Here is a 23,095-nt window from a genome sequence, read left to right as displayed (position 1 = left end):
AAGAAATTCAGTGTTCCTGAGGTTCCTGAATCTAAAACAACCAGAAGAAACCACTGCTTTAAACATTTTCATGTCATGTTAGCAGGATTTTACAGTCATGTGAAGCAGACAGTCCATCCTCTTCCATTTCACAGATGTAATTTATCAGGACATAATGAGAAGTTATCTGGTCCTCACCAGCTCTGAAAATGAAGTTAATACACCATCAGATAAAAAAAATACACATCTCTAACCATGCTGCATGAACAGAAACATGAAATCTGATGAAGACCAAGTGACATTGATCATGTCCGGATACGTTAAACCTTAGAAATGAAAGAGTGGACTTTGTTTTACCAGGACTGTTAAATCCAGTGGATCTGATGGCCTGAATGGAGTTAAATGTGATGGAAGAAATGTTTAGTTTCATGGAGTAAAGCTGGATGATGTCTTCAGAGAAAAATATGTTCTGATCAGTCAGCCTATTCATATTGTATGTTAAGATAATTTTTTACATCCTGATATCTGATATATGATGTGGACAACTCAGAGTGTTTAGTGGTCAGGAAGCTGGAAGCTGATCGGGTATTTTATAAAAGCCGACCGTCTCCAGAGAGCAAAAGATGATCGCACACTGAAAGTCTTTGTTTTTATCCACGCATGTTCTCCTGAATTCAGCTTTCTTCTGGGAGAAAATCCTGATCCTGACTGTTTAATGACTGCTTTTGGTTTGCTGTGAAACAACCCTTCCAAAATCTCAGCCAATAGAAATGAACGTGATGCTGACATCACTACCAGCTCAGAGTAACCAGACCCAGTAACCAGTAATCAGAGTAACTAACACGTGTTGACTTTACAAAGTGAGACATGAGTCGGTAAAGCCACCATCACGTGATCAGCCAGACTGACTCAGGTGTAAACTGTAGATTCACTTCTAAACTTAAACATGATGATTTATCCTCTGACTCTCTGAGCTGAGCTTGTCCAGGTGATCTGCTGAAGCCAGACTCTCCTCACCTGGAGGAAACTCTGTCAGGTAACACAGGCAGACCCACAATGAGACACCTGGATGAGCTTTGACTGACATTTCTGTTTCACAGCAAGCTGAAAACAAGCAGAGACAATCACAGATTACAGGTTTTTACAGAAGAAGGTTCAGTTTTAGGAGAAGAGCAGGATGTTTGTTCAGTCAGTCTGAGCAGGAACAGATCTATGAGGCCAGATCAGTCTCAATAGGAATGAACTCACGCCAGGTTTTTCACAAATGCACATGCTCTGGTTTGCATTTGTATTTCAGAATCGGAAATGCACACTTGCTGTTTCACAAATGCACATGCTCTGGTTTGCATTTGTATTTCAGAATCGGAAATGCACACTTGCTGTTTCACAAATGCACATGCTCTGATTCACAAATATAATTTTGAGGCACACTTGTAAGATTATACGAATTGCTGAACGTGCATTTACGAACTGCTTCTCATTTGTGAACATCTCTGCATTCGTGAGAGAATTCTCTGCGGTGGATTTTGAGACTCCCCTGACGTCGCAGGGTAACGAATGTCACCATTGGTTGACTAATCTGTCAATCAAATTTCCGAGTGTGATTGACAGATTCATCAGTCAATCAGGTGTGTTTGCATTCAGCCAATCATACTGCTCCTTACATTTTCTCCATACTTTTAAACCTGTCGCAGAGCTATTGGAGCATGGTAGTTCAAGTCCAACTAGCGGGCAGACATGGAGGAGACGCAACAATCACAACCTGTAAGTAACACATTTCTCCTACATTCCCTCGTTGTAAATCATGTAATTGTTAATTCGATAACATTACATGATTTACGAGGGAATGTAAGATAAATGTGTTACTTACAGGTTGTGATTGTTGCGTCTCCTCCATGTCTGCCCGCTAGTTGGACTTGAACTACCATGCTCAAATAGCTCTGCGACAGGTTTAAAAGTATGGAGAAAATGTAAGGAGCAGTATGATTGGCTGAATGCAAACACACCTGATTGACTGATGAATCTGTCAATCACACTCGGAAATTTGATTGACAGATTAGTCAACCAATGGTGACATTCGTTACCCTGCGACGTCAGGGGAGTCTCAAAATCCACCGCAGAGAATTCTCTCACGAATGCAGAGATGTTCACAAATGAGAAGCAGTTCGTAAATGCACGTTCAGCAATTCGTATAATCTTACAAGTGTGCCTCAAAATTATATTTGTGAATCAGAGCATGTGCATTTGTGAAACAGCAAGTGTGCATTTCCGATTCTGAAATACAAATGCAAACCAGAGCATGTGCATTTGTGAAACAGCAAGTGTGCATTTCCGATTCTGAAATACAAATGCAAACCAGAGCATGTGCATTTGTGAAAAACCTGGCGTGAGTTCATTCCTATTGAGACTGATCTGGCCTCATACAGATCAGACGTGAAGCAGAATTTATCTGGATGAAGGTGGAAGAGGAAGATAAATGATTCAGTTTTACTTTATCATCACATCTGGTGTTTGTTTTAAAAGCTGCTTTAGATTTCTGACATGAGATTTAACCAGTGGTCATACAGACGTCTTCCTCCTCCGTCCAGGTGATGTTAGAGCAGCAGATTTAAACTTTTCTTCTTCTCAGGTTTCTACATGTTAACACACTGTGTGCTTCCTGACCTCAGACCTGATCAGACTGGTCCAGTTCTCGGCTGCTGGCTGGATTTAACAGATATGAGGTCTCCCTCTGAGACTCTTTCAGCCATTAACACTGAATCAAGAAGCTGCATGGAGCTCTACAATAGAACGTTTCACTGATTTGTTTTCTGAAATCACACAGAAGAAATGTCTGACTTTACTGGACAGTAATGAAAGCATCACTGGTCTTTTCTAGAATATTACAGACACTATTGTCCTCATCATCTCCAGTAAATAACGTCTCTGTAATGCTGTTGCATTCTGCTTCAGTGGCTCCTAAAGACACTTTGGCCTCATTTAAAGATGATGAATCCTGTTTTATTTACCAGCCAACACAACGTTCTGGTTCTCAGAGACGAGACATCAAGATGGAAAATATAGAAAATATTCAGGTTAGTTTAAATGGGACTTCAGTTTTCTGCTGTTTGTAGAAAAATATGATTATTGATTATTTTCATGGGTTTTTAGTTTGTCATTGTTTCTCCAACAGTACACAGTATTAGAGCTTTAAACCCAGACACACCAGCAGCTACAGACCAGCAAACACAGATTATCTTAGTAACTGAAAAGCTGTTTTACCTCCACAGCTGGTTACTGACTTTAACCAGAAGAGATGGATCTGGTAACTAACCTCTTGTCTCTTTTCTCAGGCTGAGAGATCATTGGCTGCATCCTGTGCTTCTGCTGCGGTACGTATGATCATGTAGGAAACATGCAGTGTTCCTGTATTCTTACAGAACTCGTATCAGACGCCTCTGAGGCTGGCTCAGTAAAGTTTAGATGAGTTCCTGTAAAATGGAGGATTGAACATCTGTAGTGGAGCTGAACAGTTTTATCAGCTTTCAGTGATTGTAGGAACACAGACATGACATGACATCATCAGTAACATTTAAACATGAAGTCTCCATCGGAGTTAATCAGCTGTTGGATCAGGAGAGAGCAGGTGAGTCCTGTCAGCCAGGGGTGTGACTGGACCAGAACAGCTGGATTGTTCTGGTCTAGAAACTGCAGCTGCTCTGTGGTGAACTTGTTTCATGGTCTGCATGACATCAGAGAAAGTCCAGATCTACCTAGACTAGAATCTGCAGTGATCACCTGTGTTTGGCTCTGGATTGATCTGGTTCATGTAGACCAAGACTACACAGTTTGGTCCTATGAGCAGTCCTGCGGGTTTTTAAAATCTCCCTGCTCCAACACACCTGACTGAGTTGTTGTGTTGGATCCATGTCATTAGTCGTGTGTCTTGGAGCAGAAATCACTGAAAACCTGCAGGACTGCAGCCCTCATAGGACTGAACCAGTGGCCGTGATGTAGAACAAGTCAGAGGGTCTGACTGGGTTCCGCGTTTCATGATGCCACTTATTTTTACACAAACTGCTGGAAGTAGTGCTGCACAGAAATTTATTAAACTTTGTTTTTCTTTCAGCTTTCTCTTCATTTGAAGATCTTGGATGTAATTTTATATTTTATGTGTAAAGTGGATGATTGAGCATCTGCAGTTTTCAGTCATTACAGACCTGTTACTAAACCCACATATCAGCTCATTCAGTCTCATATTGAATAAATATCTGTGAAGCTTAATAAACCTAGAATGAGTTAGTTTCATGTGGCCTTTCTCAAACTAAAACAAGGAATGAGAAATATGATTTTGCCAGATAATATATACAGAAAAAAGTGCAAAACATCTTTCAGAACATTTATATAAAGATGTTTGTTAGAATCCTGATGCTGGTGAACTAAAGCTGCCTTTAAAAATAACTACTCATCCTGATGTTACTGCAAACAGTTTTCCAGGAAAATGAGTATTTTTAATAAGGATTTTTTTTTATATTTAAGATGATTAAAGGGTCTCCAGACCAGATTGTGTTCCATTGATGATTTAAACAATGTCTAATCAATGTTTTCTGTGTCTTCCAAGCAAGGTTATTATAGTTAACGAAAACTAACGAAAAAACGAAAACTAAAATTAAAAAAACATTCTCGTTAACTGAAATAAAAATAAAAACGAGACTTTAAAAAAAAACGAAAACTAACTGAAACTATTGTGTGTGTACAAAATGAATTAAAACGAATTCAAATGAAAGCAAAAATGTCCTTCGTTTTCGTTTTTTGTCAATTTATTTCATACATAAAAATCTGGGAGCTGATATGAAAATCTATTTACTTCACTCTGCCGGATTTACGCCAGGTGTCTGCGTCGTACGGCTGTGACGTCACGTGTCAACAGCGTGTCTGCCCGCGCCGGCTAGCGTGATGCCACGGAGAAAGTTAGTAGAAAGCGAGGAGAGACCTGTTTGGGATTTCTTTCGGCATGACCATGTCAAAGTGTCTTGTAGAAGAAGCAGGTGGTTCAATATGTGGAAGGAAAAAACACGATTCTGAAAATTCATTTGAAAATCTGCACATAAAGGCTAACCAGGAGTCCCTGGACCAGGTAGCCTTTCTGCCCCCCACCCCGGAAAGATAAGCTTCTGCCAGGCAGAACAGCATGGGGAGGGAACATGAGTCACAGACACACTCTCAGTTACACACACACACACACGCACACACAAACGCAAACAGACCTACACACAGTCACACACAAAATCTTGAAAAGCTGAATTTGAGAGGCTTAAACTCGTTTTTGTTTACAATGTTGGACAGCAGGTTATGTATGCTTAGAATAGAAGGAAAGGCAGTTTATTTGTACAGCACATTTCATGTACAGGACAATTCAAAGTGCTTTACATAAAACAAAAGCATTACAGATATTAAGAAATAATAAAAGGCAGCAACACATAGCAAGTATCACAATAAAATAATAAATTACAATTAATTTTTAGATTAAAAAGTTTAATCTCCGCTGGCAGTTTGTTCCACTTGTTTGCAGCATAACAGCTAAATGCTGCTTCTCCATGTTTAGTCTGGACTCTGGTCTGGACTCTGGTCTGGACTAGCTGAGCAGAGTCTTTGGATCTAAGAGCTCTGCTAGGTTTATATTCTCTGAACATATCACAGATGTTTTCTGGGCCTAAACCGTTCTGGGATTTGTAAACAAGCAGAAGGGTTATAAAATCTATTCTGTGACTGACTGGAAGCCAGTGTAAAGATTTCAAAACTGGTGTGATGTGTTCAGATCTCTTAGTCCTGGTTAAAACTCTAGCAGCAGCGTTCTGGATGAGCTGCAGATGTTTAATGGTCTTTTTTTAGGAAGTCCTGTTAAAAGACCATTACAGTAATCCAGCTACTGGAGATGGATTCATGGATGATTTTCTCCTGGTCTTTCTGGGAAACTAAACTTTTATTTCTGAAAAGAAAAGAAAAGCACATCAGCATCCAGCAGAGATACATCAGTATCTTAACCAGCTGCTGGCTCTGTGTTCTACCAGACACGTTCACTTTCAGTGTCTAAAATATTTTATCATGTCCAGTAAAACATGTGAGGTCCTGTACTGATAATCAGCTGCAGTCATTTGTACTAAAGTTGCTGCACCTCTAGTTCAATTCTTTATGTAGTTAATTGTGAATTGTTTCATCTGAATGAATTAAACCTCTGGTCTAGAGAGTTTGTTGGGTTGTTGAGGTTGTTCATGATGAGTCAGATTTATCTCCTTTAGACTCCTGGCTGCCAAGGACTGTGAATTGTCTCTTGAATGGATTCATGTTATGTTGATGTGTGTCTTTAGTATGTTGGTTATGTTGATTTTTTCCTAGCACACTATTTCAGAAGCAGAATTGCATACTTTTTTTTTTACTTAAGGCTTCTGTCTTATGGGCTGTTGTCTGATTTGTAGATGGCTGTTCATGTTTTCTCCTGATACAGTTTTTAAAAAGTGTATCTTAAGTTTTTATTATACAGTGCTTATTCTGATTATTTTGAATTTTGCACCTGGCAAATACTCTAATTTAGAAAAAACAAAAAACTAAAACTAACACTAAAACTAATAAAAACTAAACTAAAGCTAAGCATTTTTAAAAAACGAAAACTAATAAAAACTAGAAAATTTGCTCTGAAAACTAATTAAAACTAACTGAATTTAAAAATATAAAAGTCAAAATGAATTAAAAACTAAAACTAATAAAAAATCCAAAACTATTATAACCTTGCTTCCAGGTGTCCTGGTGTCCTCCACCTCTCTTCCCCTCCCCATCTACCTCTATCATTGTTGGCCTCTATCTTTCCTGTTACTCTAGTGCATATCTATCTAATTTCTGGCCTCTGTCTTGTATCACATCTGTCTCTGATCTAGGGCAACAAGGCCCACCTTTGTGAGGTGCCCCCCCCCCCCCCCCGGGCAATTGGGCCCAACCTGATATTGTTTGGACCTTGATCACATGAAACCTGCTTGTTTGGACTTTGGTGAACAACCGCACCAGGGCAACAAGGCCCACCTTTTCTGAAATCACCTCCACCAATCTACCCACCCCATCTACCTCTGTTCTTATTTCACAGTCTATCTTGTATCAAATATGTCCCTGCTCTTTCTAGGGCAATTAGGCCCACCTGAATTTCGACCTTGACTTACCTGAACTTTGGTGAACCAGTACCAAACATCAGTTTTGAGTATTTGTTTCAGACATTATAAATTTTATAACAACATTACTAGATAAACAATTGGATTAGAGTGTAACTCAGAGCACTGTCATTTATCTTAGTTTGTTCCTGCTCCTCATTCTGGACTAACTAAAGGTTTGTGATCTGTAAGTATTTGTGCTGCACTCAGTGAAAGATTATTTTTGGTGTTAAATTATATTATTAAAATAAAAATAAAAGATAACTGCTAGAAGTTCCTGGAGTGTTTATTTTCAGTGAATCAGCTGGTTCTGCCCCTGTGCTGTTGCCACTGGACTCACTGCAGGTTTGTTTATTAAAGTGTTGCCTTAAAAAACCACATCCAGTGTTGGAGGAGCAGTCTGAGTTGACGAGGAGAGGAATACACAGACCAGAAACCATCTTCATCCCAGCACCTTCACTGCTGCTGCTGTGTTACAGATTTGCACATAAAACTTGATATAAAACAGTCACAGATTCTAATAGAGCATAGTGTCCTATCTGAAACAGATTATTAGATTCATACAGTTCTATCTATTGGCAAAGCTAATAATAGCATAAAACAAACAAAAAAAAATTCTCACTTCATATATTTCTGGGTTTTGAATACTTGTAAAGTCTACTTAGAAATTGACTGTTGAGAAATACTGAAAATCAGCATCTGATATTTTCTGTCTCCTAGTAAAAGTTACTGGTTTAGTTTAACAGACTGCAGCTAATTCATCTATCATTCACTTTTTGAATATTTGAAATTAGATATTTCAAAGAACTTGGCTAATTGAAGGGTTGAACAGTTAATATTTTTGGGGTGTGCTTATTTGACCACTTGCACTAATTGTATAAGTTTCCATTTAAGAGTTGGTGCATATCAGATTAATTCTGAAGTGTAAATCTAATTGCTTTTTCACACCTGAAATACTTTTACCAAAACAGTTTTAATAGTCTTTAGTTAACTGATTGATACCATCTGAGAACTGAGTAAAAGTCAAATCTGTTAATAGTATCAGTACAACAACACCAAAAAAAAAGAGGTTTGAGGTTTTGAAAGAACAAAAATGCCGAGAGCAAAACTTCGGTCTCAGTCTCAGAAGCGCAGATGGGAGAACGCAAGAGAAGCTCATGAACAAGCACAAGGTACCATTTCTCAGAGCAGCAACCAGGTGTCCCAGACGGTGTCTTATGCCAAAGTTTTAAAGAGAGGACGTCACAGTGATGATGTTGGACAGACTTCTGATGGTCACCAGGTAAACCAGAGTGTACCACAGCTGTCTTGTGCTGAAATGCAGGCCAGAGCAACTAGCATACCACCAGTTCCTAATGAGAACACTGTTATAAATACTGTCCAGAATGATCCCTCTAAAGGACAACAGGTAAACCACAGTGTACCACATGTGTCTTATGCTGACATTGTAAAGAGAGGACATGATTCAGCCGGACCATCTCATTTACACACCATGACCGAGGAACCTGAACCATCTGTGACACGACTCTCTGCTTCACACAGTCAGGCTTCATTCAAATATGGAAAAATGTCAAGGAATAAACAATGTGTGGCAAACAGTTTGGTGTTTCTATCATATCTGTATGAGGATGAAAACATTACCAAACAAGATCTTAACCATGTTTTGGATAAAGGTGACGCAATGTACAGAGAGGTCCGAAAAAGGTTTATAAACAGTACTTTCCTGGCAACTGACGAACTCCCAGATGAGGTGACAGCACGAAAGACTAAATATCATGTAGACTTGACTCAAGAGTCTCATTATGGAACATATGGTGGTGGAGAGACTGTTCTAAGCCTTGAAGAAGGACTGGGTTGTTTGTTGTCTGATGTACAGTACGCACTGGTGCTACTAATGTATTGCAGTTTTCCGAACTGAATCTGGAGAATATGGAATTTTTGACCCACATCGTTGAGATAAAGATGGACTGCCAGTGCCATTAGACACATACGTTTGCAAGTGCTGTAATGCTGAAATTCTCACGTCTGAGTGATATGATTGACAGAATCATCTTGAGCTACTCTGCGTTTGTGATAGCACCATCTACTCAGTATGAACTCAAGCCTATGTCATTTTACATTGCAAATCCATCCAGTTCGAGAACTGTTGTGTCACAAACAGACTGCAGAACCCCAGCTGTTAATACACTGACTATGTCACATGACGCAGTTAATAAATCACAAAGATGTATGCGCCATGATCAATCTGACAACATTTTACCAGAAATAAGAGCTAACTCTAATGTGGTCGAACAACAGGAGATTGAAACTGCATCATTCCAAAGACAGGATTCTCCAGTAAGTGAATCAAACCAGCCTGTCCTCCCCTTATAAATGTATCATTAGGTCGATTTTTCAAGCACCAAATTACGGCTTATAGAGACGTTTTAAAGGTTAGCGCCGTCTAGTGGTGCCTTAAATGTATTTGTTAAAGGGGCATTCTCACATGACCTTTAACCTCTTAGATAGGCGTGACCGGAAGCAAAAGAGGCTCCGCATATTTCCATTGGCGCAGGTGAGTCAGACAAATTTGTCTTCTGGTGTGTTATTGCGTTTTACTTATTTTCACGATGTAACTTTGTTTTTTGCGTTACCTTACATGCATGCAATTCAAGCTACAAACTTTATCCAGCTGTTTTATATTAGCTGGTTGTAACGTTATGTGTTCAATTACAGTAGCTAGCTACCATCAAGGTGTTACGCCGAGATCTGCCTGCCGAGAAATGCATACCCTCACTCTCAGCGGCAGCTTTAAAACAAACAAAAAAGACTTCTAGATTGTGGTATTTAAGGACATTTTTATTGGCACACATATTTTTATTTTTTACATTTATATATTTTAGGAAGGGGTTAAATAGTGCTTGTCTTGTCGCCGTAAATGTCCACTGTAATAAAGTAGTTTAGCATGCCCTACTAGCTGAACTCTTTGCGTTAAAACAAGTCATATATACGTGTAAAGGCTGGTGATTAGCAGCTAAATATGTTAGTTATTATGTTGTATAGCATAAAGATCGTACTTCTAAGTCCTAGTTTAGAAGCTGCGTTTTAATTGTAAAGGGCATGCATTTCTCGGCAGGCAGGCAGATTTTGACATAACACCATCAGTCAGCGTGTGTTTGTACGCACAAAATATTGCACAATAAACGTCATGAAGTACTTAATAAAAAAGACTTGTTATTAATATTTAAAGTAAACCTAAATTTAAGTTAATTTATAGCGTTTAGCTCATATAGGCCTACCTAGATTGAATGCAGCTTCTCTGTAAATGCTCATTTGACAGGTACACAATAGACATGGGCCCATTTCTTTTGCAGATTTCTGTATTGAAGTGTTTAGGGACCAATCTGTGACCAATCTGTGTTTTAATTGTGTTTTAGAGACTGTTGATTTATATCTTAATGATTCTCCTTTCATTATGTTTGACAGGTCTTCATACTACCAATATTCCAGGTCCTCCATTTAAAAAAAAACAACAGTTCTTGTAAGAACCAAATTTAAAAAACGGTTCTTTTCAGAGCCATTGTCTTTATTTCTTTCCTCTCTTGTGCTGTATACTGTTTCATTTCTTTTGGATCATCTTATCTTTCTTCTTGCTTGTGCACTTGAACCTCCTAAATCTATATTCCTTCATTTTTTACTTCTGTCTTTTTTGCTTTTTCTTGCTTGCTTTTTTGTTTTTTGTTGTCCTTTTTGTGTAAAAATAATGGCCTCAGGCCTTTGTAAACAATTGCTGGAGGAAGGGAAGGTTCTGGCAGAAGAATTTTCTTCCAAAAAACCTTCCCCCAAAAAAAGGAAGAAAAATCCTGATGGCTCCAATGTGTCTTGGAGGAAGAGGGACAGAGACGGGAATATTGTACCTCGGCATATAAGAAAGCCCAGTGACCGGCCTGGTGAGCCAAATGCAACAAAACAATTTAAATTGTGGGATGTGGAAGTATTGTTGGCAAACATTGAGGTTTCCTTATTATTTTTGGATTGCAGTTAGCTCCCCTACCACCAAGGCACTTCCAGAAGTCACTCATCTTCCGGAGGAGATTCAAGAAGAGGTTCCTAGCCTGGGTACAGATAAACATATTATACAAATTTGTCAAACTTGATTTAGCCATTGGACTGAAGTGGTGAACTTCATTATTATTTATTATGTTTTTAGATGAGCATCTTCAGTGGCTAAGAGACCTCTTAGACTCTGTTGCTGTCCCTATCCCTGCCCCTGTTGAAACGGAGACCATGATGACTTGGGCTAGGAGACAAACCAGTGCAGACAAGAAATTTAGTGCCTCTGTTCCAGAGCTGCTCAATTCCTTGTTTGCTGCTGATTTTGTTGCACAGCTTTGCTGTCAAAAGTGCAAAGGTGTGGAGGCTGTGGTCCACTGCTTAGAATGTGTTCCTGTTGGAACTCAGTTTCTTTGTTCAGCATGTGACCGTGGCATTCACCAAAACCATGTGTTTCATGACAGAGAAGCCATGGTAAATGGGTTTTATGAACCCATACCTCCTACAACCTTCGTGGTTGTAGATGAAGGAGGTCAGTGTCACCTGGATGACCAAGGTATGTACAATGTAAATATAACAATGTTACAATAGAAATTTAGTTTGTGTGTAACGATTTGTGATAAAGAATAATTTACCTTTTGTCTTGATTTCTCCAGTTTGTCTGCTCCCCATTAGTGTTTCAACACACATTTGCCCCTGTGGTCCAAACCAGGACTTCACTGTCATCCCAGGAAAGCAAACTGTGTTGGTGACTATCAACGGTATGTTGCATTTGTAATATTTCTCAAGAAAGAAGGCGTTTTATTTCAGTAGCTTAAAATCACCCTGTTTTGACATATTTATCTTGTTTTTAGGCCCCTACAACCTCTGCCTCCCTGTTATTTGCTGTCCGCTCTGCTCTGCTCGATGGACGCCGGGAATGAGAGACTTACTTGAGCACAAGTATTGGCCGGGGAGTATGGGCTGTCAGCTGCTTTTTAAATTTGATGTATTTACATCATTTGAGCAAGTGAAGTTGGCCACCCCTCCCATTTCCCAGCATGCTTTTCTTAAATTGTTAGAGCATCGATCCCTTAGTACAGGACGGGTGAGAATATTTTTTTGTACATATATTTTTATGTTTTGTATCCCCGATTTTAATTACATTACTTATTCGTTTCCAGACTGGTAATGTTTGTGATGACTCCTTCCACAAAGCCTTTAGGGAATTTGCTTTTTGCAAATTCAGAACGGATAAGATTTGCTTGGAGGAGCCATTTATCTGTGCAGCATGTGTCCCAGACATGCTTGCCATTTCGGCTGATGGCAACAGAAAGCATTATCGCTTCAAAAAATCTAAAGGACAAGTGGAATGTATTTTCTGATGTAGTCATTGTCTAACCTTATTGCTTTTTTCAGAAATTATATGAACTTTAAAGGCTGTTTTAATGTTTAGCAAGACAAACTTTTTTTTTTTTTTTTTGGTTTTTTATTGAACTGGATTATTGTGTTTTATCAATAGGACAGATGAACCACCACTTTTCGATGGGCATTTCATGGCACAAGATTCCAAGGTGTCTGCTTTTGTGGAACAAGTTAGGGGGCCGATGATAAGTGTAAGAACCTATTTAAACATCATTGTTTTTAACTTGAGGTAGAACTGCATATAATACATAGTATGTTTTCAGAGAAGTGGTCATGACAGCTGTGGGCCTGCCACTTTTATTGCTGGCAGAGAGACTGCCAAAAAGTCCAGGGCACAAGTGTATGAGGAAGGCCTGGAAATAGCTGTGTGCAGGTATGGTGTACTCCTGCAGGTTTTAAACCACTACCGGGGGAAATATATGCTTATCCCATGTACCTGCAAAAGGAGCTTAGTCAGACAACAAGAGCAACTTTTTTCTGCATGGATATTGCTTGCAGGTAATTTTGTTGACAGTTCATTTTTAAGGTATCAATAAATTTAAGCTATCTAAAAGGACATGTAGTGCAACTACCTAGATATACAGTGGCATGTAAAAGTATCTGAACCCTATGGAATTTCTCACATTTCTGCATAAAATCACCATCAAATGTGATCTGATCTTTGGACACACCCCTGACTTAAATTGTTTGGTAAAAATTGGTATTAATTGATCTCAAAGTCTCCTTAGGCAGAAGGTTTAGTTACTTATTCCTCCCCCTTCTGTCATTGTTTGCATGTTATCCTCATTAAAAATATGAAAACCTATAAATGTTTGGGTGGTTTTAGTTAAAGCAGACACAATTTTTCATCTGTGTGATGTTGACAAAGATTCGATCACATTTGATGGTGATTTTATGCAGAAATGTGAGAAATTCCAAAGGGTTCAGATACTTTTTCATGCCACTGTATTTATTGTGTAATTATGCATTTGATAAATTATTTCAGTGAAAATATTTCCAGCGGATTCAAAAAATGGAAAAATAAGCATTTATTTGTTTTAACACACAACCTAAAATTACAGGTATTGGCCCTACCTGGAGAAGATGGCCGAAAAGGTTCCAGAACTTCAGTCTCTCACAGAGATGAAACCTTTTCTCTCTGTGATGCATGCAAAGGCTCACACAGGCAAATGTGAGGTGCAGTACAGTGAATGTAATAGGGATATATTTGTTGTATTGAGCAGAATTTTATTTTTAACAGAAATCAACCTATCAACTGTACTCTTAAGTCCAGTAGTAATAAAATACTACATTAGTAAATCAGCCTATGCTTTCTCTATAGAACCAATTCTATGTCTTATTTCTTTCGTTTTTGAACAGGTTAGGTGGAGTGGCAGAAATCAGGAAGGTGCTGGGAATACTGTTGGCGAGGAGGTGGAGCAGGTCAACAGTTTCCTCTCAAGAGCAGCACTGACCACAAAGTACATGACCAAATTAGGTTTGTTATGAATTGGTTTGGTTTGACATACTTCTACAATTTTATCTTATGAGCCCACTAGACCCCTCAGGTCCTCTGGTACTGGCATTTTCACTGTTCCCAGAGTAAAAACAAAAACCCAAGGCGAGTCCTCCTTTTATTTCTACGGCCCTAGTATGTGGAACAGCCTGCCTGAGGACGTGAGGGGAGCACCTAATGTGGATATTTTTAAAAACAGACTCAAGACCCACCTTTTTAGTTTAGCATTTTAATCATTTCTTTTATTATTACTATTGTATTTATTCATTTCTTTATTCTTAACATACAGGCTGTATTCAGTTTCTATTTATTTATCATTTATGTATTTGTTTTATCATTCTGATTCTCTTCTTTCACGGGTTCTCTTATTTTATGGGTCTTAGCAATATTACTATTACTTTTATATCCAGGGTTGGTTTTTAGATTGTTTTAGATTTGGTTTTACAGTGTTTTATCTCAGTGTTTCCCCACACCACTAGATCCCAGAATTTATGACAGCGTTTCCTTGGTCCTTTTAACTTGCTTTTACCCTCTGTGATGTGTGTGTGTTTGATGGGAAGGGGTGGGGGGTGGGCTTGCTTCTATTGGGTTGGGGTTCTGGGGTATTTTACTCTCTGTAAAGCACCTTGAGTTGCTATTTCTATGTATGAAAGGTGCTATATAAATAAAGTTTGATTTGATTTGATTTGAATACTTAAATGGAAAAGGTATTTAATACAGCAAAATACATATCCCAAAATACAAAAGCTGACTAACAGACTCAAAAACAGCTTTTATCCAATAACCTATATGTATCATGAACACAGTGACTGAACTCAATGAATCAATGACTTTACACTGATAAGTGAGACATTTCAATTTTGTTGCACTTTGTGTAATGACAGTAAAAGCATCTCTTATCTCTAAATTATAGGCAGGGCTCTCGATGGCATGGAACTATAAAAAGATGGACAATCTCCACAAGACCATTGCAAAACTATATTTAAAAGTAAGTCTATTTTTTTTTTTATTGTAATCAGCCAAAAAAAAAAAAAAAAGACATCTTAATTTGCAGGTAGGGTAGGGCATTATCCAGTAGAATGACAAACAATCAAAAACACTTTATACACTTAAGTTTCTCAAATGTTTTATTATCTCAAATATAATATCAGTGCTTAACTTTTTTCTTCAAATAATATAAATAGACAACACAGAGGGCAGTAAATGAATCAGCCAATCTCATGAGTCTGAGGCAAGAGCACAACATTTCTCTGGAGGACTCAGAGCAGTGGATGCTGGATGTCCAACAATGGGCTAGTGGTACGTTCTTTAAATTCTCTACTGCATACAACAAGTGGCAACAAGTTCAACTTAGTATTTCTTTTTTTTTCATTAGAGGAACATGTCACCACTGACAATAACAAAGAGCAGCTCCAGAAGGAAATTGAGGAATTGATATATTACATCAAAAAAAAGAAACGTGACCTCTATCGACAAAATGGTATTTACTACTATATCTTTTTTATTAGTATTTTGAATTTCATTTCTTAAATTATTTTGAACCTTGTAGACAGCAACCAAACCAGGCAAAGGAAACGGAGGACACTCGGTGAGCTCAAAAAGAAGCTTCGGGAAAAGATACAGCTCTATAATGCTGTAGCTGAACCTGATGCTGCAATTGACACCGAAGCCACCTGCAGTCTCTCTGAGGATCTAATCCTGCCTTGGGAAGTACAAGGAGATGGTAGGTCTTGTGTACATGTGTCCTAAATACATTTTGCTAGTTCATAGGTTTAAGTATGATTTTGTCATAATTATTTTCTTTTCTTGAGTGGTGAGCTTCCGCTTTAAAAGGCAGCTTTTTGACCACGCCATGCTAGTGAGACGGTTGGAAGAGGAGAAGGTGATCCTTGTGAAGGAGATGATTCAACATTGTCAATATTTAAAATTGGCATTAGACAAGTTGGACAACCTCTTTCTTTAGGGCATCTCAAATAATGGTATGTTCTGTGGTTTCATATTTGTCCCAGGACGACTGTGTAGTCCCAGTAACAGATTTTCTTTTCAATCACTAGCAGTTTAACAGAATAATGTTAAGTTTTCTCTTACCCAATATTTGCAGGCTTTTATTTTGTCATGCTAAACAACTAATTAAACCTACAAATTACTGACTTCATTATTTTAAAAAATATATAATGATTAATTTTTTAAATGATAGAAATTATTTATATAAATCTTTGCATTTTGTTTTTAAGCCACAGAGCTGACAGAGGAAGGTTGCAGGGGTTTGCGCTGCTGTCTTTTGCACAAGCAGCATCTTCTACGTCAACGATTGAGTGCTGAAACCAACACCTATGCTCGCCTTGACTCTGATCCTTCTTTTTTTATAATGGAGGAAGATGTGGATGAAAACTTGGAGGAATGTGAAGAGGAATCAGATCTGGACATTAGCACCCCGGAACATTCAGAGGATGAATTGTAGAGACTTATAAGTTCAACTAACATTTCATTTGTCACTTACTTGGTTTGCATGTGTCATTGTGCTCCATGTGCTTGTGGGAGGTGGGACTCCTTGAAGTCTGTGATGCTATTGTAACCCCCATGTAAATATGGCTGTGATAAACTGTATAAAAGCTTCCACAAATGTGTTAAACTGTTCTGGTAAATAAATTGTCAGCGATTGAAGGGTTAATTCCTCTGGAAGCGCATGTAAACGCTTGACCAATGAGATGCTGTAAAACGGCGCATTGTCCCACCTACCACTTCCGTCTCAGAGTGTGGGCCTTCCGCTCCTTCTTTCCGCCACGAACTCTAAGCTGGTTAAACACGGAGACGGAGATTCACAGAAAGAAGAGGAATTCAAAGGCTCCAGGCAGCCCCAATTTGTGCTTTTGTGTTGTCTTCCTGTGAGATCGGTCAGGTTTTTTTTTTCCACCTCTTCCTTCCCTTATCGGGTGGATCAGTGTTGATGGCGAGCCAACCCCGTGGATGAACCAGATGGCATTTACCTCTTCTGCACAGTGCAGTGTGGTAGGACAATTGCAACAACAGAAAAAAGGAAAAACCCTTTCCCCACCGTAATGCATCTTCTTTCCCCCCTCCTTGCCCATACATACACCTCCTACTGAGACTTTTGGACGTTTACTTGAAGGCCTTAAAGACTTTTGCGGACTTTACATACTTTCACTCCAAGGAAGTGGATTCGGTGCGGGATAGTGAAAGATATATTTCAACAAGGGTTTTGTTGCACTGAAATGCTATGATTCAAGTTCTGTGAAAAATATCATTACAGCTGAAGCTGTTCTTTTGGATTAAGCTGGATCTGTACAACTAGATGGGTGCACCCTGGTAGAATTTTATAGTCACTCCTTGACTGTGAAAGAGTTGATTGACTATTGGTACCAAAGGGATTTTGACTTGAAACAATTTTATTTTTCCTTTCCCTCCTTGTTTTCTTATTGCAAATTTTCTGTTAAAATAATACAACCCGAGAATTTAAATTTAAGCTTGTGTACGAGTTCTCATTCTTTTCACTCCTCTAAGTAGCCGAACCTCTGGCCCAAAACTCATCTAGGTTCCTTAATCCTTGGTGGAATTTAACCTAGTGGATAACTCCACAGTAACAGGAGTAAGTGTTACACTATTCAAATGTTAAGTAACTGCGTAACTGACCATACCTACGCTATTTTTGACCAAGCCATTGGAAGAAATATAATCATCTTTTTATAGAGGTCTACTTTCAAGTAGACCACTAGTATACAACCAAAACTGAAGATCTGTTTTATTTGAAGCTTTGCTTATAATTTGATTTTTACCTAGTATTGGCTTCATATTTTATACTGTGATGTCATCCGATCCTCATACGGGGGGCAGGGGCCAGTGTTCTATATCATCTATGTTGTATTTTTAAAAAGAAATACCAGATATTTGAAACACCTCTCTTACATGAATAATTAGAACCAACACATTGCAAAGACACACACATGATGGGAGGTCATGCCCTACCATACTGGAGAACAAAAATGTTATTTGCCTTGTTTTTGTGGCCAAGTTACACCTGTTTATTTATTTATTTATTTTGTCAAATAGACTTTGTTTAACATATCTTGTGTACGGCTGTTAATCAATCATCTCATCTGTTTACTTTTTTTAATAAATGAAGATGCATAAGGGGGGTTTCCGGTGGCATGCTACACGGCATGGTTGTATAAAAACTGATCTCCGGCGCTAGCCTTGTATTTCCCCAGACTCGAGTTTCGTATTTGGATAAAATTGATATATTTTGGTGCAGCAATGAGTGGGGACAAAACCAAGAAAGGAGGCTACGGGCTACGACATAATCCGGACCGTGAAATGGAAAAAGAAATCCTGGCTAACGAATCACCATCTGCACAACATAGCGACCGCATGGTAAGCCTGGACTTGATCCGCGAGGTTGTAATATATAATAGTCCGCTTTCTCCGGTTCTCCGTTAAAGAAGAGGTCCTTCGCGCCGCTTGGAAAAAAGGAGCAGGCCTGCGCACCCAAAACAAGCCGGTGTATTTTGACCATGACTATGCATTGGAAGTGCAGAAAAGAAGAAAGGAATACATCCCCATAAAAAGGGTCCTGAAGGAGAAAGGAATCCGCTTTCAGACGCCACTCAGCAAAATGCGGGTCTTTTATGCATCTGGCAGCGTACTGTACAACAACGCAAGTCAGGCCGCGGAGGATCTTCAGAAGCGGGGTATAGCTGTGGAAAAACTCGCCACGGCAACCGAATCCGCCCAGATAACGGAGGAAGCACTGACGCGACTTCTACCCTGAGAGATACAGCCGACACGCCGCGGGAATTTCCAGAAGCATGTCCGGGAGAAACTGAAAGAGTTCCGGAGGGAGCAGGAAAACACACCGGTAAATAAATGAGGATTTTACGGGAGAATATACCCAGGTTACAGTTAGATACTTCCACATTGCTTAGTTTTTGTCGGTTTAGATACTCATACAAGCAATGACTATGTAGCCCTGCCCTAATTCATATTCTACTAAGGGGCTGGTGCCCATAGACATGAAAGAGGGCCACCAAATAACTTTCAGACGTGCTTACTAAAGTTTTTTCTTCTATTTTACTTTTTCTTTTTCTTCTTATCTCCCGATGCTCGTCTTGGCGAGGGTCCCCACCTTGTGGCCAGTCCCCTCACTACCGAAGGACAATTTTGTATCCTTCCTTGTGGAAGCCTTGTTTAGTGTTGTGTGGTTTAGGAGTTCATGTTCTGTTGTTATTGTTTTGAGGTCTGGGATGGTAAATTATGTTCGCATGTTAAGTCATGTCTTATAAATTCTATAATATACTGTCACTAAACGTTAATGGGTTAAATAACCCTTTAAAAAGGAGTAAACTTGTCGCAAAAATGAAGAAAGAGAAGGTAGATATAGCCTATTGGCAGGAAACTCATCTCTCTAACCCAGAACATGTGAAACTGAAGAGGATGGGCTTTAGGAACACCTATTTTTCATCTCACCAAAGTGGTAAAAAACCAGGAGTGGCTATCCTAATTTCTAATAAAATCAAATTTGAACTCATATCTGAAATAAGTGATAAGGAAGGCAGATTCATTCTAGTAAAGGGTAGAATAGATCAAAAGGATGTAACATTGTTAAATGTCTATGCATCCCCTGGGAGTAATATAACTTTTTTCAGAAAGGTGTTTGAGCTGATTACCACAGAAACTTACGGTTCTCTTATTTGTGCAGGAGACTTCAATCTACTCTTAAATAATAAATCAGACACAACTAACACCAGCAGAAAGCGCACTTCTACAGAGAAACGTGTAAAAAGAATGTTATCAGACTTAGGACTCGCTGATGTCTGGCGGTCTATACATGGATCAGCTCCTGGTTTTACATTTTACTCTGCACGTCATTCTGTCCACTCCAGGATAGACTACTGTTTTATGTATAATAGGGACTTAAATAAGATAAAGGACTGTAGACTTGGTCGGAGAGATTTTTCTGACCACTCTGGAATTTATTTACATATCCACCTGGAGGCCAGACAGAGAAAAACATTGTGGAGACTAAATTCTGGTATGCTGAATGATCCCACATTTATAAAGGCAATGACCTCAGATCTGAACATGTATCTACAGGACAATAATAACGGGGAGACAAATCCCAGTATTGTGTGGGACGCAGCTAAGGCTGTCCTTAGAGGGAAAATAATTGCGAGGTCAGCTATGCTTAAAAAGAAAAAGACTATAGAATTCTCACAGCTACACGAAAGATTGAACGTTTTAGAAGAATCACATTTGACGGACAAAAGCCCCACTATAACTCATCAAATTAGATAAATTAGACAGGAAATAGATCGGATTTTAGGGGAGGAAGTGGAGAGAAATATACGCTTTATGAAACAGAGATAGTATGAGGTAGGACCCAAAGCCTCTAAACTTTTAGCGTGGAGGCTCAGAAAACAATAAGCTGAAAATACAATCTATAAAATTAGGGACCCTGAAACTAATAAAACTGAAACCGATTTAGATAAGATCCAAAACTCATTTGAAAAATATTATAAATCCTTGTACAGTCAGTCTTGGCACGGACATGAATAATAGGCTAACATCAGTAATAACACGTGAGGAAATAAATGGGGCTATTTCTGGTCTTAGATCAAACAAATCGCCTGGTACTGACGGGTTTCCCCCCGAATGGTATAGAGCAATGAGAGAAGGTCTGGTACAACTGTTAGAAATCAGTTTTAATTATATTCTGAAAGGGGGGCCAGTACCTCCTTCTTGGAAAGAGGCCTTTATATCGGTGATACCTAAGGAGGGAAAAGATATGGGGGGGGGTTTCTACTTTGTGTGTATATATGCATGTTTGTGCGTGCAACTGTATGAAAGACTGACTTTTTTTATGTAGTCTCTTTTGATGTGTGCAAAGACTTGTTTTGTTTTTAATATAAATAAATTGATTTTTCATGTAAAGCACTTTGTGTTGCCCTAGCATGAAAAGTGCTTTATAAATAAAGTTTGATTGATTGATAGGTAGCAGTTTATTTAGTTTCAATCTCAGATGTATCTGTACATATTTATTTTATAAATTAAAACAAAAGACTGCATTACCGGCATCAGTACTGTCATTTAGCCGACGCGTTTCTCCAAAACAATTTACTGTGGGTTGTAGCGTCTTGCCTAAGACCCCATCCGAAAGGTGTTGCTCTTCACCCTTGTAGGATTTTAACTTTGGTCTCAGTTTTGTGAGTTTGACACCTACAGGGTCAGTTGTTGGTGTGATAGATTCAACAAGGTGTTGGAAACATTCTCAGAGGTTTTGCTCCATATTGACATGACAGCATCACATAGTTGCTGCACATCCACGATGAGATCCATCACATCCCAAAGCTGCTTTACTGGACTGAGATCTGGTGGCTGTGGAAGTCCTTATAGTCCAGTGAACTCATTGTCATTTTCTACAAAGCAGGTGGAGATGATCTGAGCTTTGTGACATGATGCATTATCCTGCTGGAAGTAGCATCAGAAGATGCTCCACTGTGGTCATAAAAGGATGGACATGGTCAGCAACAATACTCAGGTAGTGTTACACAGGGACTCCAGGGAGACCAGGGATCGTTACCGACACTTTGTTAGTGAACAGAACTCAGAATAAGAATCATACTGATACCGATCAGAGACGAGGTAACGGGGTTGAAATGGCCAGGAACGGCGAAGGAGTGAGTCCAATAGGAGTGTGAGGTTTAAGGTCCAACAGGGAGTGATTGTGGTGCTGGAGTATATGAGGACTGGTGAAACAATGGAAGACAGGTGTGGCAGGTTGACTGATTATTATGAGCTGATCTGGAACTGGTGTGGAGGATCAGGGAAGTGAGGAGTGACTGGAGGAGCGGCAGGACAGACTGTAACAGGTAGGCTGTGCTGGTTTAAGCAGGGCATGTTGGTACTAAGGGGCCCAAAGTGGTCCAAGAAGATGGATGCATCCATGTTTTCATAATTCTGAGCAGATTCTGAGCCTAGCATCTGAATATGGAGCTGAAATGGAGACTCATCAGACCAGCAACATTTCTCCATCTTCTATTGTCCAGTGTTGGTGAGTCTGTGTGAATTGTAGCCTCAGTTTCCCGTTCTTAGCTGACAGGAGGAACCTGATGTGGTATTCTACTGCATTCTGGTCCAGACAACTACAGCTCACTGGATATCTTCTCTTCTTCAGACCATTCTCTGGAAACCCTTCAAATGGCTGTGTGTGAAAATCCCAGTAAACACTCAGACCAACAACCATGCCACATTCAAAGTCATTTAAATCTGTTTTCTTCCTCATTCTGATGCCCAGTTTGATCTTCAGCAGGTCGTCTTCACCAAGTTTACATGACTAGATGCTGTCATATGATTGTGTTAGTGAAGCTTTGTGGTGGGAACATCTGCATTTTCTTGTGTTATTGTTTTTCTGCAGAGCTAAATCTTTTCATTCCTCTCTGTGTCTTCTTTCTTCCCTAACATCAGACAGTCATTCTCTCTGACTTGATTCTGATTGATTTCAGTCACTAAATGCTCAGATTAAATTATTGGATTTGTTTATGTAATTCATCCTGAGATGGTGACAAGTGTGTTTCAATTAAAAGATTTTATTCATCAATCCAGGTTTTCATTTATCATCTATCACAAACACAGCAGTGGTCTGTTAATTTATTTTGCTGCAAACAACAATACTTTCGACTACATACATTTTAAAAAATAAATAATTAATTTCCACTGATACTAAATAAAATAGGAGAAATATTTTTGTTGAAGCCTGTTTTAATGGTAATATATTAAAAATGAAGATAACTGTCTCTGAATGGATAAAAAATACCAACATTATGTCTGTGAAAAAGAATATTTATTCACTCTATCATGTCTCAGATGCTGTGTGGTTGTTGGCAGTGGATTGTTGTAAGAAATCACCTTGTTAATCTATCATGTCTGATAATGTTCATACAACATGTGTTTAATCCCAAATGACACATTCAGTTAGAAAATCCAAATCTTAGATAGA

At 38.9% G+C, this 23,095-nt stretch overlaps 1 protein-coding gene across 1 annotated transcript; it reads left to right on the top strand.

Moving 5' to 3' along the window:
• The first annotated feature begins 9,587 nt into the window (after positions 1 to 9,587).
• LOC121639312 lies at positions 9,588 to 12,357 on the top strand. The gene is made up of 7 exons (XM_041984474.1): positions 9,588 to 9,708; positions 10,620 to 10,674; positions 10,907 to 11,083; positions 11,175 to 11,252; positions 11,843 to 11,947; positions 12,041 to 12,151; positions 12,350 to 12,357. The coding sequence occupies exons 1-7, from the start codon at positions 9,613 to 9,615 to the stop codon at positions 12,355 to 12,357; spliced, it is 630 nt and encodes a 209-aa protein (XP_041840408.1). The 5' UTR covers positions 9,588 to 9,612.
• The last annotated feature ends 10,738 nt before the right edge of the window (positions 12,358 to 23,095 follow it).

Source organism: Melanotaenia boesemani, chromosome 5 (assembly GCF_017639745.1).
Source record: "Melanotaenia boesemani isolate fMelBoe1 chromosome 5, fMelBoe1.pri, whole genome shotgun sequence".
In the NCBI taxonomy this organism is placed as follows: Eukaryota; Metazoa; Chordata; class Actinopteri; order Atheriniformes; family Melanotaeniidae; genus Melanotaenia; species Melanotaenia boesemani.
The sequence above is the reverse complement of the archived record's forward strand: the minus strand, read 5'-3'. Positions and strand labels throughout refer to the sequence as shown.

Bases quoted from the DNA above. Each gene is read 5' to 3' on its own strand.
- LOC121639312 (XM_041984474.1), top strand. From the start codon at position 9,613: ATGTATTTGTTAAAGGGGCATTCTCACATGACCTTTAACCTCTTAGAT. The intron at 11,084-11,174 runs GTGAGCCAAATG...TTTGGATTGCAG, and splicing joins AAAGCCCAGTGACCGGCCTG to TTAGCTCCCCTACCACCAAG. The intron at 11,948-12,040 runs GTATGTTGCATT...TCTTGTTTTTAG, and splicing joins TGTGTTGGTGACTATCAACG to GCCCCTACAACCTCTGCCTC.